This window comes from Microtus pennsylvanicus, chromosome 2 (assembly GCF_037038515.1).
Source record: "Microtus pennsylvanicus isolate mMicPen1 chromosome 2, mMicPen1.hap1, whole genome shotgun sequence".
Taxonomy (NCBI): Eukaryota; Metazoa; Chordata; class Mammalia; order Rodentia; family Cricetidae; genus Microtus; species Microtus pennsylvanicus.
In genome coordinates, this window is record NC_134580.1 from 92,123,837 (window position 1) to 92,144,174 (window position 20,338).

General features: G+C 43.9%; 1 protein-coding gene across 1 annotated transcript; it reads right to left on the reverse strand.

The window, feature by feature from the left end:
• Window positions 1-1,144: 1,144 nt before the first annotated feature.
• Grem1 (gremlin 1, DAN family BMP antagonist) lies at window positions 1,145-13,231 on the reverse strand. The gene is made up of 2 exons (XM_075961729.1): window positions 12,691-13,231; window positions 1,145-4,893 (listed from the first exon to the last, which is right to left on the reverse strand). Exon 2 carries the CDS (start codon window positions 4,890-4,892, stop codon window positions 4,338-4,340), a length of 555 nt encoding a protein of 184 aa, XP_075817844.1. The 5' UTR covers window position 4,893; window positions 12,691-13,231; the 3' UTR covers window positions 1,145-4,337.
• Window positions 13,232-20,338: the final 7,107 nt, after the last annotated feature.

Below are 20,338 nucleotides of genomic sequence, written 5' to 3' on the forward strand. Positions count from 1 at the left end.
ATGCCCCAAATAATTACACGGACACTGTATTCTTTTAAACACTGCTCTGGCCCATTTCTGATCATCTGTGTAGCGCCCCTAGGTGCGCTTACCGGGAAGATTCTAGCCTAAGTCCATCCTGGGTCGGAGCTGGGGCATGGTGTGTGTCTTCCCTGGAGCAGGTAGCATGGCGTCTCTCCTGCGTCTGCTCCGGAGAGCGGAGCTGTGGAGTCTGACCTCACTTCCTCTTCCTCCCGGCATTCTGTTCTGTTTACTCCACCCACCTAAGGGTAGGCCTATCCAATGGGCCTAGCAGTTTCTTTATTGCTTAACCAAGGAAATCAACAGATTGATATATGACACTCCCCCATCAGCTGTCAGCTAACCAATGTATGTCCAGGGAGAGATGAACTCCTAGGAAATTACATGATCTCAGAGAACTAACTTTCCTTGTATTCCTATGGATTGATATCTAGTACATTTTAAACATTTCCAAGAAAATCAAGTTTGCCTTCCCCAAGTCAGCTGATCGCTCTTCTTGTTACAACTCTTTTCTCTAATAAATCCAAACCTTTCTCCTCATCTTTCTTCCTTAGCCCTCTGTAACAAGGCTATTATCAAATCTGTGTGTCAAGCCCTCTGCTATCTGTTGGCCTCTGTCAAAACCATACCGTCTAGCTGAGTGGGGAGACCGCTGGTGATTCAGTCTCAAGTCAGCTGCCTTTGTTTTTAACTGCCTAGATCTGAGGCGTAACTATGGAAATCAAAGAGAATCAGAAAAATCTGGGAAGGGGCTGGAGCGATGGCCCAGCAATTAAGAGCACTGCTGACTCCTCTTCAGGAGGAACATAGTTCAATTCCCAGCAACCACATGGTAGCTGACAACCATCTGTAATGGGATCTGATGCCCTCTTCTGGCATGCAGGCATACTTGCTGAGAAAGCACTCACACATAAAATAAATAAATCTTTCGAAAAAGAAAGAAAGGACACACGGAAGAATGATCTGGGTGTATTGGATAGATTCATCTTAAAACAAGAGAGCTCATTGTACTTTGTTTCTTCCTCCTTTCTGGGTCAAGTGAATCCCTGACCCCTTTCCTGCCCACCTCCCTGCCCCTAGCCCCTACTGAGAGACAACCACCACATTAAAATTCAAACACACATACACAAAAAGAAGAGGTTTAATTTATTGATTGCTTTTTTTGCAACAGTTAGATAGTATGTTATTAGGGTGAAAATAAAATTCTAATTACAGGTTCATAAAACTTTAAGCCAAATTAGCTTTTCTGAGACCATTAGATCCCACCTCACCCTCATCCATAGCAAGGTAGTTCGATCATAGCCTATAATAATATCCTTTATTATTTAAAAATGATTAAAGCAGATTAAATACACAATGTAGATGGTGTTAAATATCTTGAGGAATGTCAAATCAATAGAATTTCTTTCAGCTCCGATTTCTCATTTAGAAATGTTCTGTTCATATGTATTTGTGGACTAGCCATTATTATCTGTGATTTGGTTGTATACGTACATTTTAAGTATCTCAAAATAACACTTAAGTCTTCCCTAAAATGTTTCAGAAGTGTCAACCTTCAAGCATGCAAGTTCATCCTTGACTCGGTAACATCCCTTCATATGGGACAACATGCGTTTCCCTCTGACCTGACAAAAGTCCCTAACAACGTACAATGGCCAGTTTCTTCTTTGCCCAACTCAGAGGTCGTCATATAAAATAGAGAAAGAAAGCATGTTTGAAATCACAGTAACCAAAGGACTTGAATTCATAATTACATTAAATAACCATAACTTTTTGTTTATTCACATTCCACACGGTGGAAATTATCCTTCCCTCCAGATTTTTCGCTTATACCTTTGAGCTGTGAAGAGGAGAGTTGCGCAGAAGCACTCAGACTTACAAGGTGTGTGGTTTCTCTCTTTCAGTACCAAGCACAAAGAGAACACCAGAAAATTCATATTTGGTATCTGGCATTATTTTAATAGGTAAGATCAAGATCACAACTATCTTACCATAAAACAGTTTTACAACAGTGTTGGAGAAAATACACATCATCATGTCACTGATGAGTCCAAACTCAGCCACAGACAGAGCATCTCTGATAAGTGATGAAGGACATGAATTTGTGAGGGTCTTGGTCTAAGCATGGTGAGGAAGGCAGGCATTTCCCTCTTTGGTCAATGATGTGCTTTAAAGCTACTTATGCAGCTGATTGTTCCCGTGAAGTTCATTTTGAGGCAATCCTCTTCACATGAACCAAATCCAGCTTACATGAGGGACTATTGTCTAAGCTCCTGGAAGGTGACTGTGGCCGCCAACCTAACTCTTACTTTATAACAATAGTGCATGCTTGTGGCAGAATTAAGACTCAGTGTGTTTTAGCACTGAATGTCACCTTTCTTCTCTGGTGTGGTTCTAAATGTTCAGTTTCTTCCTATTTTAGTTTTCTTCACTTCCCTCAAACCTTCGCCTTCGCATTTGTGGGCTCAAATTACATCCATCCTGTGACCCGTGGGTGGTGCGTGTGAATGACACAAAGATTCAGGGAAGGAGCATACAGTACCAATGAAGCACGCACACTCGGCTTGCACAAACTCATCTACTATGGAATCATCAGCAGCGACTTTTCAACTTTCAAAATGAGACCCAGTGTTTTGGGGGTTCAAGGAGGTTTTTGTCTTACAGCATTGTTTCCATGTAGATGTCCCATGGGAGAGAGCTAGACCAAAATAGTTTCTTTACATCCAACGGTTCTTTGACTGTGGCAGCTTTGATGGGCAGTGAATGACACATTCCAAATGATACATAACTTAACTAGGGACTCTGAGAGGAAAAGACAAAAAAGGGCATTTATAGCTAGAATCTCAGTCTTAAAGAAGTGTTGCTTAGCCAGGCCAAAATGTATCAAGGCTACCTTTCATTTTGGCCCTTACATAAGTGCTAAGTAGGCATTTGGAGAGCCTAGAAGTATTCAGAGGACATCCATGAGGCATAATGATTGCAATGCCCAGTTGACCCACTGGGAATAGATAGCCTGTTAATATACCTAGTGCTCTGCTGTCCTAATGGAACTTTCTCATAGACCTTCTAGAAGCAGTCTCCGCCCTTAGCTCTCCTCCAGACACTACCTAGCCGGCCACAATTCCTTTGATTCTGCCCCCTTTCTGGTCCTTCCCTAACGAGAGTCAAGACAGAAAAGCTGCCATGCATGTCTAACTCAAAAGGAGCAGGTAGCTCTCTCATTTTAGACAACTCCTTATTGGCAGAGGTGTTGAGCAAAGGCAGGATTGTTAGCACAGTGTTGCGCCTCTCAGAAGCATTTTGCAGGAATAACAGAAAAGCAATGTTAATCCAGCAAAACTAAACTAAGGAGGGTTTTTTTTTGTCTTTTCCTATCCCAGTGTGCAAGACTCTCACTTGTCCCCCTGAGAGGCAAAGTAAAAAGGGAGGCCATGTTTCTTTCTGTTTCACTCGCTTGGTTCTTAAAACAGGAGTGGTCAATATTTCACTTTTAATTTTGGGTTACAGATAGGAGATTACAGAGACAGACACAGAAAATTGGGTTTTGTGTGTGTGTGTGTGTGTGTGTGTGTGTGTGTGTGTGTGATTATATTTCACCTCCGTGCATCTCGGTTCTTTTAAATATCAGGAAAAGCCTTTCACGAAGTAAGGCTCACACTGTTTCTGGAGAACAGCTTTCAAACTCTGGACATCTTAATACTGAATTTCAGTGTCCCAGACTGGTGCTCAGCCTCAACGCTCCTGTGTCAATCCTCCATCTCGTTTGTCCTCCATCACCGTCTCCTCACATTCTGGAGGTTCATCACAGGTTGGAAAACATTTACACCCATGATCAAATGCGTTAATTTAGGGACATGGGCTAAGGCTGAGATATCAGGGAGAGCAAAGAAAGGGATAGGTTGTGGGAGAAAAGAGCAAACACTGAACGGTTCCAAGTCTAATGCAGCCCTCGAAGTTACCTCTTCGTTAGTATTCATTCTCAAGTGAAGTTCTGGTGCCCAGGAGGGCGCATGGAACACAAAGGCAAAGCCAACTACAGCCCTGCCCCTGTGGGTTTGGGTCCGGTGGTGTGGGCGTTTCCCACCGTCTGAAGCAGAGTAACAGGAAGTGCCTTCTAGCAGAGGTTGTTTCCGCTGGTGTTTGGAAACACACACAACACCCATGCACACTCATGCGCATACACTATGCATAAGCAGCCTCCAGTCGGGAAGCAACTGCTGGTTCTTCTGACCTCTAGGTTTAAGCCAAGTAGGAATCAGGTGGTTTAGGTGTGGCTCTTGGCATAGCTATGACAGGCTGGGTGCGCCTGCTTTGGCTTAATCCAAATCGATGGATATGCAGCGACACTGCTTCACGCGTGTGACCCGTTTCTTCTTGGTGGGTGGCTGTAGCTCAGGACAGTTGAGCGTGACCATCATGGTGGTGAATTTCTTGGGTTTGCAGAAGGAGCAAGACTGAAAGGAGCCTTCCTCCTTCCTGATGTGTCTGGGGATGTAGAAGGAATTGCACTGGCCATAGCAGAAGCGGTTGATGATAGTGCGGCTATTGCAGCCCTCCTCGTGGATGGTCTGCTTCAGGGGCTGAGTTTTGCACCAATCTCGCTTCAGGTACTTGCGCTCTGTCACGTGCAGGGCCTCTTGGCTGGACTCCAGCACCTCCTCTCCTGGCATGGCGGTACCCCGCCCTTGGCCCCGCCCCCGGGTCCTGGAGCCAGGCTGTGGTGGGGACTGGGTCTGCTCGGAGTCATTGTGCTGAGCCTTGTCTGGAGGAGGGATGGCTCCTTGGGACCCTTTCTTTTTCCCTTCTGCTGCCGGTAGCAAGGTCCCCAAGAGGAGAAGCAAAGCTCCCACAGTATAGGCGGTGCGGTTCATTCTAGAAGAGGGATGCAAAGAAGAGGAGACACAGACAATGAGGAAGGTATTTAATAAAAATTACTAATTGCACCTAACATCTTATATCGTACTCACTACACTCTTAAGTTGCACTGACTTCTTACATTATCACTAGCTATTAGATTCTATTATTCCTGTTCCTCTCTCGCCCATCAAACTGAATAATTCAATACAGTCACGCAGTGAATTTGCCAAGCTTTAAGTTCAGCCAGGGCCCGTCTCTTCATTGCACTAACTCCCGAGTGGTTCCTCACACAATCGCATGTGATCTTTTTAATGTTCACTTAACTGTATTTATTCTTGAATTTGACAACATGAGACTTTTCACTATTCCGGCATTGGAAAGAGACCAAGAAGCCTGTGACAGAACATCCTAAGAGGAAAGAGGAAGAGGAAGGCCATTGGACAAGAGGTAAGAGGACAGATATGATTCGTGTCGTTCTTTGTGCCATGATCTCTCTCTCTCTCTCTCTCTCTCTCTCTCTCTCTCTCTCTCTCTCTCTCTCGTGTGTGTGTGCGAGCGCGTACTCGTGTGCTTATGTCGTGTGTGTGCATTTATGTCATGTGTGACTGGGCGAAGGGCAGAAGAGGGCCTCAGAGTCACTGAAACTGGCGCCATAGACAGTTGTAATCTACCCAGGGTGGGTGCTGGCAACTGAACTCAGGTCATCTGGAAGAACAGAAAGTGTTCTAAACTGCTGAGCCATCTCTGCATCCTCCACTTTTCTACCTTTTTAAGTGGTGGAATATGTCACTCACCTATGGGTCTTTAAATGCATAGAAATTTTTTGTCTGATTAGTTGACCAGTAGGCCTTTAATTTCTTTGATTTTAATATTTAAGTTGCTGTGCAAAAATGAGTTTCAATATGAATTTTTATACATATCTGTCATGGTGCAGTGTTTATTTCTATCTCCCCCACTGCTTTCCTGTGTCCTTCCTTCCCCCAAATAGCCCTTCTTCTGTTTTCATGTCACATGTGTATTCTTTAAAGATTTATTTATTTATTATGTATATGACATTCTGCCTCCATGTATGCCCGCATGCCAGAGGAGGGCACCAGGTCTTATTGCAGATGGTTGTGAGCCTCCATGTGGTTCCTCCATGTGGGAATTGAACTCAGGACCTCTGGAAGAGCAGCCAGTGCTCTTAACCACTGAGCCATCTCTCCAACCCTTCACGTGTATATTTTGTGTGTAGATAATTACATCTAAAATATATAAAAGTGAATGAAGAAATAAAGGTAGAAAATGGGCACAGTAGAATAAGTGGGTGAATATTTATGTTCGTAAGTATCAAAGGCACTGAGGACAGTGAATTGTGAGCAAGTCTGGACCTCCATATGATTCATATATGGCAAACATATAATATTTATTAGAGAAATAAGTGAAGCAAAACTGGGAGGGGGCAGGAAGAAGTCCAGATGGAGAGACAGGAACATGAATGGAATGAACAAAGCAAATCAGAAAAAAAGGGGACTCTTTCAGAGGCAAGGTTGTTTAGAAAAGACAGGGCAGACAGGAGGAGAAGGGAAAGAGGGGCAGCAGACAGCCTGCCTGGCCTGGCTGCAGTCATCCAGGGAACTGTTAATATGTCCACACTGGTTCAGTCTCTCGGTCTTTCCACACAGCTCGAGGCCTGTAACACTGTTGGCATGGGGCACACTAGGAGTGATTAAAACATCGAAGGATTTTCTTTTCAGTGAGAACAGTTTCAAACTCATAGCCTCTCTTCTGGGCATGGCAGTGCCCTAAGGCTTCCTCTGCCCCATGCCTACGGTTTGTTCCACAAGCCCACAGCTGTGAAGCATCCATTTTCTCCCGGCTGAATACCGGTATTGCATGTGATGACCACTAAGTGCTTATTAATATAACCTCGTTTAATGTAACCTCAGTCTCCAAGAAACCAGACGAGCTGGTATCATTATCTAGACTAATCATCGTTAAGAGACAAAAGCAGGGTAAGACGTACCTTCTTTAAGGGACAACTTCTGGCAAGTGAGGACCATTCAACCCTAAGGCTAATGTCAAACTAAGATAATTGAATGTTGCATTAAAAATATTCTTAAATGCATCATTTTTCCACATTAACTTAATGCTTTGGAGTGGCTTCAAGTTTGGAGCTGATAATGTGACATTTAACTCCTGTTCCAACTGTAGCTTCCCTGGCTTTTGTCAGCCTATGTTACAACATCCCTGTTCTTTAAACAGAGCCATGTTGACCACCACAACAACAAAAAAAATTAATTGCTTTGTTTTGTCTTATAAAAAATCACTTATGAAAATAGTCCAGTTATAAAATAGTACAGATTTTTCTCCAGAGGCTCGGGGAACTTGATCCATGATGACTCTGTCTTCCAGAGACTATAATGCAAATCTGAGACATTGTCACAAGTTTCTGATGTCTCTCAGTTGAGGGCCAGCATCTGCACTAAGAGGCCAAGAGCTAAAATAAAACATATTCATTGCTAATTTTAGGAGGATATTACATAGATGGCCCTAGACCTAAGTTGGTAATCTTCCTCCACAAATAATAATAATAATAATAATAATAATAAATAACCTCCAAGCCAATTCACTCCTCCCAGGCCCAGGGTCTCAGTGTCCACAGCCACAGAGGCCAACCTGAAGATGACTGTGGATGTATTTTGAATGCATGTAGCAATTTATGTCACGGGGCCATACTGTTCTACAAAGATCCATTCACAAAGCTGCAATTTATTTTTCCCAACTAACTCAGGACTCAGGATTATAGACTAAGCTGCTCTTTCTTGGCATATTTGCATCTGCTATAGAACAGATACCTATTCTGAGAGTTGATGAGGGCCAATGCATCATCTGACCCTCTGTGCCTAATGCCGAGGAGGAGCTTATTAATATTTGTTAAGTGGTTGATTTATGCCACATAAATTTGATACAATTTCTGTTCTTTGCATTTAAAAGTACTGTCACTGGTATCTAGGTTTGAGCTAACTGCAGGGGCTTTGGTTCCTGACACTCAGGACAGATCTAGACAGCTTCTTAAAATACTTGTCTTTTTTCTTCTAGAAAAACCCCCAAATGGTCTCAAGTCTTTATTTGGCCCTATGCAAGATACTATGAATTTTGTTTTAAACAAACAATAAAGCAATAGATTCGCAATTACTTGGCTATAGTTTGGGGTTTCATTTGGGAAAACTTTCTGTTCCTATGTCATTAAAGGAAAAAAGAAAAGAAAAAATTCTAACTAAGATATACTGGGTGTAGAAAGTATTTTTTCAATTTTTAAAATGCTTTTTCTCCTAAATATTTAATGTTTATTGTTAGGCTTTCAAGTTCTTAAACTTTACAGCGTTTCAGAAAAAAAAGTTTTAAAACAAAAGCAAACAAACAAAAATCCTCCAAGAACATCAGAGAACAGAAGCCACTCTTGCACTGATTCAAGCTGATTGCCAGTGTGCTCCTAGTGGTCGTCCTGGTGGTCCCCTTGAGAAAGGGCATGGGAAGGAACAATACCAGAATGGCTGAAGCCAAGCTCTGTCAGTCAGCATTCCCTCATTTAAGCCCCCTACCAACTAGCCTTGATGACTCTATCAGGGAATTAGGAGTTTCCCCTCTTGAAATTGCAACTGTGTTTCTGCCAAATGCACAGTGCCTTATACCTACTACTGATGTCAAGAAATAAAGAAGACAGGATTTCCTGAAGGACCATTCTTTCAACGACGACCCCTAGCAGTGCTCTGAATCACTCAAAATCAACCCAAATGCTGGTCCAGATTTAGGTCCCTGTTTCTTGCCACCCATGTCCAATCATTAACTCCATAGTGATTTCCATTCATAAAATGATTTGTTCACGTTATTGCATTGGGTAGCATCCCATGAACTCAGAGTAAACCATCACACCCACGAGCATTGGTTCTCCTTTACAGACAGTGTGAGTCTTCATTCCAAACTCCACCTTATCATCACCCTTCATGCGTTTCTGCTGTTAAGTGAGCTTTCTCTGAAACCCTTCTCTGCCAGCAAACTTCACTTCACCTTCGTCTCCTTTCCCTTTTGCCACGGCCCTCCTCCAATCACTTATCTCAAAGGACAGTCCCTCAAAACAGGTCTTCACTGCCTCCCACTTGTTCCCAGTTCCCTAGGTGTTCAAGAATAAACACCTACAAGCAAGATACGCCATAGTAACCACCTCTGCCCTGGTAATCTATCCAAAATTTCACAAAAGCACTAAGAATAGTCTTCAGATTCTGGAGACTTGGAAATCCAAATAGAACAGATGACTTGTTTCCAATGTTCTTGGTGTATTTAGGAAATCTAGAGCCAGTTCCTTTCAGCGTATTTCTCATTGTGTCTCTCACATTAACCAAGCAACCTGCTCAGTGAGTTAAATGCGGTTTCTGGTAGGAATTACAGTGAACTTCAGATACCTGTACCTGAACTAGTCCATGGTTGCTGCTGACCAACCCTTAGAAAGACAGGCAACAAGAAGGACATCAGTTCATTCTTCCTGCATAGAACACATTGGAATTGACTGCAAAGGCCTTATGGGCTAGCTGGATTGTAGCAAAATTCCTTTCTTTTTCCCTTGGGCCTTAATCTTTAGGAAGAATAAAGGTTAGCTTTAGTTAGATCTTTAATTTAAATTTTAGAATCAGCCTTTAGAAATTAACTGGAGAATTCCTTAATAAGAATAAAGGTTGATTTATTTCTCAGACAAGTTACATCAAGGAGATAAGAAAAATTAATGATTAGCACACATCATAAATTTTATTTCCTGCATGTTGCAATCTCTTAACTATAACCCGCCTATTCGGGTTAAGTCAGGCTGGAACCTAACAGGACACAGAATGGGAAGGAGACACCTGGTGGTTAAATATCTTCTGTAGTTCCCTGGAAAATGTATGTTTTAGTGAAGTTAATGATTGTATGCAATATTTGTATCAACAGGAAGTGAATGATGGCTGGGTGATATGGTGCATTTTGTAACAGAAGCTATGTAAGCAGAAGGTGGGATTTGAGCTTAAATTCAAAATCACCCTCTGGTCTCTCCTGCCCAACACAGCCACTAATAAAAAGGTACCTCTCATTTTTGAGCCCTTACTATGTCAAGCATTATGCTAAATACTGTCCATGTAATGTCACAATAAAATATGAGGTATATAATAATGTCTTCCTGTTATTAACCAGGAATCCATCCAAGGTCACATAGTTTATAAAGTGGATAGGCAGGATGTGAGCCCAGTTCTGTCTAACACCAAACATGTCCTTAGTCACTTTGCCAATGACATCCAGCACAGTACATTTAACAAGGAACATGTGGATTTGCTTTCTAATGCAATAAATTTTGAAGAATATTGTAAATCTAATAATTATCTATTTTGTATCTTCACGTTTGCATGCAAAGGAAAGGACTTCTCTTGTCACAGGAATTCCTGTTGCACTTTGCATTTCTAAGAACATATGTTAAAACTAAAGGAAATTCTTTGCAGATGTAAGACACGGGCTGGTAGCCCTTGCCTGGTCAATGCCTTCAGTGAAATCTGCAGTCACCGCTCCTAACTGCCTCCTTCCTCTTTCCTTTACATAAAAGGTTAGAGTTTCCCTGTGCATCTCTGGCTTTGTATTTTGGAATGTACTCCAGAGCTGTGCTGCCACCAAGCACTTCTTGGGGGAGAAGTCTAGGGTGTGGGGTTTCTTTGTATTCAATCACTTTGGATACTGTACAAATTAAGACTGAGGTCACCAAGAGCTTCAGTTTAGAAGGGCAGGAGGTGGACAATGAGAGATGTGAGGACTTAATGTGTTTCTGTTCTTCTCTGTACAAGCACTGGCGTGAAAGCCACATTAGCCAACCTGGATTTCCTACAGATTGTAGGTTACCAAAACATTTCACTCAAAGTGAACTTTAAAGAAAATGGGAAAGCTGTGAAATTACAAAGTTTACAAAAGACTCTAATTCCTACAGTGACCTAGGGGTTAAACACACACACACACAAAAAAAAAACCCTTAAATAATTAGTAACATCTAACAAATCCAACTGTACAGCGTATCTGATGAGAATAATGGAAGCACCTACTTCTGTACACTTGGTTGGGGTGGTAGTGAGGCAGGATCTTGTTTTCTTAAGATCCTTTTCCCTCTTTGCTTTGAAAAGCCCATACTCCCAAGTCCCCTGTGCTGTCTGCCTTGTCCCAAAAAGAAAAGGGGGGGAGTGAGGGCAGCCATGGGGTGAAAGAAGACTCCTCACCCTGGGATGAGGTTATCTTAACCTCTTCTACGCTATTTATTTAACTTGTAGGAGCAGTCAGAAGGAAACCACCACTCTGGAGTCGCAGGGACAGCTTAAAGCCCTGGTGACCCATTGAACACAATAGATTGTTTTAATCAGTTCGTATCCTGGCACCATCTCAAGGGAACATAAACAGACGTGCGCACCGCTTGGGTTTGCTCTTTCCACCAAGAGATCCAATTACCTACTGATGGTCGTCATTCTGCCCTCCAACAGTTGGGAGGAGATTTTAACCCCTCACTTCTAGGCTATATTTCTCCATCAAAGAGTAGGGATTTGGATTCGGCTGAGAACGAGAAGAGGGCTGTTGAGCTAGACCAGCAAACCACTCTAGGCTCTCAGAAAGGTATTCCCAGAAAAGGGTGATCACCTCACGTCCTCGCCTCGCTGGCGGATCGTCGCTTGAGCCGGGCATAGGAAAATACTAAGCTGAAGCGTGCCAGGGGGCAAACAGCCAGTCCAGAGCTGTAGCGAGTTTATTCTTTCCAAACTAGAATTCTGCAAATAACTAGGACCAGGGAGAGGACAGCCACATCGATGTCCTCTTCGCTCTAGCCTTCCACTCTATCTAGAGAGGGTTCACTTAAATGGTTTAGGAGCCGGCAAGGAGCAGATGCGATGTGGATATTAGAGCGGAGTTGCTAGCGAGGTGCAGCGAGGCGAGACGAGTGCCTGTCGGGTACCGATCAGCCGGCATCCGCGGAAGTGGGAACCAGCCGGTGGTGGCTGCCCGGCGCCTGCTCGTCTGCAGAAGACGGATGAGAGCATGGAACCCAAGAGTCTCAGAACAGACAACCACCCGCAGGCCTGCGCACCGCTAGCACAAGTGTGTGGCGCGTGCCGCAGGAGCACCGCAGGCAGCAATGCGCTCTAGCTACGAGGAGATACCGGACCCCCGACTCTTCGAGGTTGCTAAGCGTGGCGGATTCTGCCTTACCTAACTCTCCATCACATCTGTCATACCCATAAACGCACTTGCCACCAATTCTCAAGTCCGCAGCAGTTACCACTCAGTACTCTGGGACCGCCGCCCCTACAGACACCCCAGACCTAGCCCCGCACTCCATCCTCGACACTATCTCCGGTTGCAACTTATAGCAAGGTCGGTTTCTGCTCACACATACCCGGCTCCCGGGCTCTGACCCGGGCAACGCTGTGCGTTATCCTGGCTGGCGACTCTCGTGGGCTCTGTGCTTCAAGCACCCAGACGGGTTTGCTGGACAAGTAGAAACGGGATGCACTCTCTTGACATCTCCCTCCTCTCCCTACTTTTCCCCGCAGACCCAGCGCAGCGAAATCACCACGCATCTACCTCCTCTACAGAAAGCACCAGGCTCGAATTCTTCCAGGCGCACCCCAGGGAACTCCAGGATTTTGGTGCACCAAGGGACTATGTCACAACTGAGAGGGACTTGGAGTGGTACGGACCCTGGGGATCCCTTGACTAGCCTAGGTACTAGAGTACACACACACACACACACACACACACACACCCCACTCTGCTCACCTGTCAGTGCTGTGGGTCTCCAGGTCCTTTTCTGTGGACTCGTGGCCCTGCGTGCGACCACGGCCCGAGCCACTTCTGCTCGGTGCGGGAGGAACGATGGAGAGTGATGCTACCGAAGTGCGCTGGGTTTCCAGGTCCGCGAAGGGCGCACCGAGTGTCGGGCATCTCCAGATCTCCCGTTTAAATGCCGCCAGCTAAGCGCGGCGCCCGGGGCCGCCTCTCTCCATTGGTCAGGCACCGTCGCCACCGCGGGACCCGCTATCCGCCCCCTTTCCCGGTACTGCCCCCGCCCACTGTACCCCTCCTGCTTCCCTGCGGGGTCCCCTCTCCGCCCGCCTCGCCTCTTTGTCTACTCCCCCCGCCCGACTGGGTGGGAGAGGTCACCCCAGGGAACCGCGCCTGGAATGCACAGCAAATCACATTTTCCGCTCCCGTTGGAGAGGGGAGCGCGGGAGGAAATCCCCCCACCCCGCCTCCCAGCCCCTCATCCCTTCTCCAGCCCCAGGTCTGAGCTTCTCCTCTAGCCTGCTGAGCTTCGTCTACGTGGAGCCCCACTCCGAGGAGCCGGAGCTGCGCTAGGCAGAGCAACAACCAATGGATCGTGGCAAACTAGGTGGTTCCTCACCACTGGGGGAAACGGCACTGCTGGGTCTCTGGTCAAGCAAAGGAGGAGTCGTCGCCGCTCTGCCTGAGGCCCCCAACTCAGAGGGCGCTGACCCTTGCGTTGGTGTTAACCCGGACCGGCTCGCCAGCAGTCAGCAGGAGCCTGTAGCCAACAGGACACCTTCTGCTCCTTGCCCTCCACCCGCTTCTTCAGCTCAGATGTCCCCCTGCTTCCGTTGAGTGTATGGCAGGGAGAATAAAACTAAAAGGACCCTCGGCGGTCAGTTAACGTTTCCATTTGTAAAAGACCTTAAAGAGGGAAACAGCAATCGCTAGGCAAGAAGGGTTTTTCTGTAGTACATCCGAGATGAGCAAATCAGGGGGAATATTTTTTTTCTTTTTTTAACATTTTTTTAAGGGAAAATAATTTTAGGCAAGGAAATGACAGCCAATAGTTTCAGACAAAACCCTACTTAAGGGAAAACCTGCTAGCACATACTGGAGTCATAACCAGCAACCTGATGGATAGAGAAACACATAGAAAGGATACAAATATTTTCTCACTGGTGAGTGAACAGTCATCTCTTCTCTTAGCCTGAAAACCGGCTCTGCAAAAAGCCATCGGGTTTGCGTGTTGAAGTTGCAGTCCGTGCAAAAACCAACCGCTCTGCCAGGTCTGGAGTCACCAGTCAGGTCAAGTGAAGACTTTGCAAAAGATATGTCAAGACGGAAATTTGAAGATGCCTGTGACACAGCAAAAAGAACCAAAACGCTTTAAAACTTTTGTGCTATAAGCACTTGACAAGGAAAATAAAACAAAGTCATAAGCCATCAGGCATACATACATACATATATGTCCATGTATGTATAATTTTACATCCTTTTTACCAAGTGTTAGGGGAGGGGGCAAGAAGCACCCTGAACACTTCTTCAAAGAGAGTTGGGTTTTGTGTTTGTTTGTTTGCTTGCTTTTTAATCAATAAAGCAAGAAGGAAGCCTCTGTCACTACCTCAAGAATTAGGGGGTACTGAAAGCTCTTTGTACAAATGCCAGGTCCTATGCATAACGTCCATAGCGCATTTTACCCCACCTCATAAATTGTCCCATAGTTCATAGTTGTCTACAGAATAGGAACGTTTGGATGGGCTTCAAGATCTATCCTGGTCAAGTGGGCTTAAGGAGAGCTATGAGTCAGAAACCCACAATGTTCTTATTCAATGAATGCAGAGTCCCCTGGAGCCCACATAAAGGGTGCATGAAGCTAGTGTGAGAACAGTTTCCCCAGAGAAAAGGGAAGTTTATTTTACAAACTCATTAACTCCCTCTCACCTAAAATCAAAGGTTTAATTACCCCCCCCCTCAAACTCACTATTCCAAATAAAAATACAAAAAGGTGAAATTGCCCTCCTTTTTTTTTTTTTTGAGCCCTGATGCTAAGGCTTCCTCCACACCCACTTCATCTCCGAGTCATTGCATCATTTTCTTCAGCATCGTCATCTATCTCTCCCCGTTGCCCAAGTATTTTCTAGAATGTAAACTTCATGAGAGCAGGGCCTTTGCTATTTTTGGTTGCTTTGATTGCACGACACAAAATGTGATGTCTAACACATAGCTGGGATTTGATAAATTCTTGTGGGCTGAGAAAGTTAGGCATATTTCCAGTAAGTAGGACTGTTGACTGGGCCAAGTGCGGAGACAGTGACCACTGCAACCGCAACAGCAGGGGGCCTAGCCTCTTCAGTTTAGAGGCCAGGGTGTCTGCAAATATTTATTTAGAGATGCAAGTGTTTTACTTTGGGCCTGCAACAACCAAGCAACCAGTTGTTGTCAACCGTTATCAAGCCTGGGTGAAAGTAACAAAGGAGAGATTCTTTAGAATCCTTTAAGCCTAACTACACAATTAAAACCTGCTTTTAATCAAGGAGAAATAAATAGGATTACTCAATGCCACCAAGGTTAAAGTTTTTGAAGAGAGGAAATTGAGAAAGGGTATCAGAATGTAGCCTGGGCTAGCCTTGAACTTGCATCAAGCCTTCTCCTACTTACATTTCAAATGCTAGGATTATAGATCTGAGTCACTATGCCCAGGTCCAAGTGAAACTCTCAAATCTGAGGTGCCCAAGCAAGAATAACTAAATGGTGGCTTTTATTTCATGAAGCTACCTTCAAACTAACCTGAGGTGATGTAAGAGAAGTGTGTCCTGATTGGCTACTGGTTGGTGAAGTCCTCTTCTCTCGTTTACCTGTTTATTCATAGACTGTCTACCCATTTGTTCAAAGAATGTCTAACCCAAGGTGCTGACAAGAGCTATTCTCTGAATTTAAGGCATTTGTAGGAAGGTTTTGCTTAGAGTCGTGTGTGTGTATATGTTTGCTATAGCTAGTTTTTATTAGATGCTTCCAAGGTGCCAAGTGCTAGGCTAATTTAATTTGTATAACTGTCATGTTGAGTTCTGCTTTATTTGTTCTTTATAAGAAGACCTGGAAACATGTATCCATATAGGTTTATTATTAAGGACACAAAGATATACAAGGCACAGCTATATTTCCTCTTGGTTTCTGTACTATATACTGTGAGTTGAATTGTATAGCATTAGAACTGGCATTTAAGGATCATGACTTCAGCAGAAAAATCACTGCTAGTGAATATGGTAAAGGTGGTCATATTTGTGTGTGAAAATGTCCCAGTCATTGATTGGGCATGGCACTTCTTCCTATTTTTTAAAAAAAAACTTACTTATTTTTTATCATTTGATGGTTTCATACATACATGTGTGAGATTTTCGTCATTTTCTCCCCTTTTTACCCTGGCACTCAGGAGGCTGAGGCAGAAAGATTGCCATAAGTTTAGGATTTGCATAGGCTAATGAGTTCCATGTCAAGCTGGGTCACAGAGTGGAACCCTGTCTCAAAACAAAAGTCACAAGTGAGCTATTGTTTTATATACAATTATATATATTTTATATACAGTTAATATACAAAATAGAAAGCTTTTTAAAAAGGAACTCTTCAATGCAAGGTGATTTAAATAATTCAACAGCCAATATTTTTAGGAAACTGGGTCATGTAAAAATATGAACATATATTTGAGTAATAAGAGTTTGCTTATATAGGATTTTACTTATGGAGAGTTCTGAACACATAGTCATTGAAAATGCAGATGTGCTCTGTGTTCTATAAAGACCCAAGCCTTCCTTACCTCCTTTATGGCTACTGTGATTACTGGAGTCTATTTTAAAAAAAAAACTTACTTATTTTTTTTTATCATTTGATGGTTTCATACATACATGTGTGAGATTTTCATCATTTTCCCCCCTTATTACCATGTTTCATTTCCCTACCCTCCATCCCTGAAACCTTTATTCTTCAGAAAAGAGTCCCCTCTTACTTCCATGTCTCATGTGTAGGTAACCCACTGAGTTTAAGTGTGGTTGCCTCGCTGCCCGTGGGTAGATTGTAAACTGGAGTGCGGGCAGTGTATCACTTGTTACATCACTGAAACACGTGACACCTTTCCCTTGGGACTCCCTTAGGCTAAAGATGGCTGGAAGAAGGGGAGGTCTCACAAGCCCCTTTCCCGTCTATGCGAAATATTGACAGGCTCCATCTTGTGCAGGTCTTAGGCATGTAACCATAGCAACACTGAGTTTGTGAATGCATTGGATTTCTTATATCTAGATGATATTGTTTTGAAGCAGTCCTCTCCAATCTTTACCTCTTCTACAATGTTCCCTGAGCCTTGGTTCATGGGAGTGATATAGATTTTCTATTTAAAATAAAAAACTCTACAGTTATTTGTTTTGGGCACTTGGCCAGTTATGAGTCACTGTGTTAACTGTGGTCCGTGAAGAAAAGCTTATCTGATAAGGGCTGAGAGCTAAACCATCTCTACATATAGAGATAAATATTGAGAAGGCAGTATAATACCATGTCCACTTAGCAAAATAATAGTAGTAGGTTTTCATCTGTGGTCCATGACCTCCCCAACCACCAGTTCTTGGATAGGATTACAGTACCAGCCATGAGTCCTTTCTTGTGGAGCAGGGCTGAAATCCAATCAGAAAGTAGTTGGTTGCCCCCGTAACTGTCATGCCATTGTTGCAGTAGTGGCACACGTGGCTAGGCTGATGATTACTGTGCTTTGAAGAGTTAACATCTAGGTAAGGTGTTGATAGCCTTTCCCCGCAGCAACCAGCATAGCACCTTCTGGGTCTGTGTAAGTTAGCCAGCATATCGGGACAAGCCTGATTTCTTCATGTCCTTTGACCAAATATGCAATGTCCTTATTAAAAAGGCTTTGCCGTCAAGTATGGGTGGGTAGCCAAGGGCATTGGCTCTTGTTTTAAGACCTCCACTACCTTCGTGACCAGCAACTCACAGTGAAATAGCCACATTTGGCTCTTGGATTTTTATTAACCTACAGGTTTTGGGAGGTGAGTTATCTTCCTATCTAGGACACCTCTTTTCTTTTTCCAGACAGGGTTTCATTGTGTAGCCTTGGCTCTCCTGGAACTTGCTCTGTAGACAAGACTGGCTTCAAACTCACAGAGATCTCCCTGCCTCTGCCTCCTAAGTGCTGGGATTAAAAGTGTGCATTGCCACCTCCCAGACAAACCCCCTTTAAAAATAACGTTTTATTTATTCCTTAAATTCTTTCTCTTCCTCCTCCTCCTTCTCCTCCTTTCTTCCTATCTGAGACAGGGTCTTACTATGTAGCCTATGTGCAGACCAGGTTAGCCTCAAACTCACAGAACTCTGCCTGTCTCTACTTTGCCTGTGCTGAGATTAATGGTGTGCACCATGACACTAGGGTTTTTTACATTTATACAATGTATTCTGATCATATCCATCCATCATTATCTCTTTCCAACTCATCTTAATACCCCCACCCTATCTATCTCCCTCCAAACTCCATGTCCTCCATCTTTTTATATATGTATTTTTAAAACTCACATGTATGTGTGTGTATGTGTGTGCTTGTGTCCCATATAGGTATATGGCTGCCCACAGAGGCCAGAAGGGAGCATTGGATCACCTTGGAGCTGAAGTTACAGATGACTGATTTTAAGTTACCAGATATGGGTACTAGTATCCAAACTGAGGTCCTCAGAGTGGCAAACACACTTGACCTCTGAGCCACCTCCTTCTTGAGCTCCTTTTATTCTGTTGTTGAAAAGCTTCTAAAACAGTATATTATCTAGTGTTGGTTAACCCTCCCCTTACTCGACTATTATTCTCCACACTTAGGTCTTTCCCTCCCTTCTCCTTTCTCCCTTCACACCACCTGTGGTAGTTTGAATGTAATTACCCCCATAAGCTCATAGGGAGTGGCACCTTTAGGAGGTGTGGCTTTGTTGGAGCAGGTGTGGCCTTATTGGAAGAAGCATGCTCAAGCCATGCCCTGTGTCTCAGTTCACTTTCTGTTGCCTTCAGATCAAGATGTAACATTCTCAGCTCCTTCTCCGGCACCATGCTTCCCACCGTGATGATAATGGACCAAGCTTCTGAATTGTAAGCCACCCAATTCCTTTGAAGAGCTGCCATGGCCATGGTGTCTTTTCACAGCAATAGAAACCCCGAGACATGACCTATATTTTACTATCTATTCTCCCTTGGGCCCTTTCTCTTCCACCTCCTAGTGGCTGTTTTCTGGTATCCTGGCTTCTACAGTTATTCCAAATGAAATACAGAAATCTGAGTGTTTGGAGCTAGGACCCACACATGAAAGAACATGTAGCATTTGTCTCTCTAGGTCTGGGTTAGCACAGGTCTGTGTTTTAAATTAAAAGATTATAAATAAATTCAGGGATTGGTTGTTTGGTCAAAAGAGAGACTAGGCTTTATTTCCCTTTTACATATAAACCTGAACTTAAATGCCACTTTGCGTTTGGCAAACAAAGGTCAAATTTTAAATATTTTAAATTTTATTCATTCATTATTATTGCATGAGAGAGAATGATGAGAGAGAGAGAGAGAGAGAGAGAGAGAGAGAGAGAGAGAGAGAATGTGTGCCATGGTCAGAAGACAATCTTGTGGAGCTGATTCTCTCCTTCCATCTCTACATGAGTTCTAGGACTTGAACTCGGGTCATCAGGCTTGTGCAGCAAGCAGCTTTACCCACTGAACCATCTTGCTGGTCCCAAATTTAAATCTTTTCCACTCCTTTGCTTTCTGGATTAAAAGGCTGGATCATCTGGAATATGATCTCACATTCCTCTTTAAAAGAAAATATAAAAAAATGTAAACTATGGTCTTCTTGTTGCTTACGTCAGAGCAATACGTGTGTGCTTTATATAAACTAACCCTTTGTCTATTAATGTCCGCAAAGAGCTTCGTAGACAGAAAGCATTTGAGACACACTCTCTAGAGAAACATAGCATCTATTGAAAGAATCAGACAAGGAAGAAAGCAGTTGTCAGAGAAATTCCGTCATACTTATATCCAGGACAACAACAGCTATAAAAAACCCTCAGAGAGGAGCCTCTAGCTTGTTTGCCCTGATGTTGAAAAAACTCTGGAAGAGGGGAAGCATTTCCAATGTGGCAAGGTAATCTTGATTGCAATGTTTGTTTCTATGCCCTGCGTTGCTTGTCACATAACAAGAGAGGCAAAGTGGACAAGCTGTGAAGCGGGCAGCATGGCTGTGTGCTGTGTGTCCCCAGACACGGGCTTCAGATGATCTCCCACGTGTCTGCCAGGTGCAGGGAGATTTCTGGTGACTCTGATCCCCACATCTTCCTGAGCAGTAAAGGGATCGCAGTATCTCAGGCACCAGTCCGCATTCCTTCGCTTCTTTCTTATTAGAGGGAAGTCACCATGCCACACGGTGCTCCGAGATTATCAAGTGTGAGTCATCGTCACGAAGGCATGTTGTGATAGGGTGAAACTTGGCTGAAAACCAATCCTAATGATTCATCCAGCAGCTGCATTGCCAAGCAGAGCAATCCACCATGTCTTTAGGCAGCGTGGGGTAGATTTCCTTTCCAAGAAATGCTAATGGTTGCTTCTTCACATTCTAGAAAACCTTGGGACACTAGCCTGAGCC

Bases quoted from the DNA above. Each gene is read 5' to 3' on its own strand.
- Grem1 (XM_075961729.1), bottom strand. From the start codon at position 4,892: ATGAACCGCACCGCCTATACTGTGGGAGCTTTGCTTCTCCTCTTGGGG.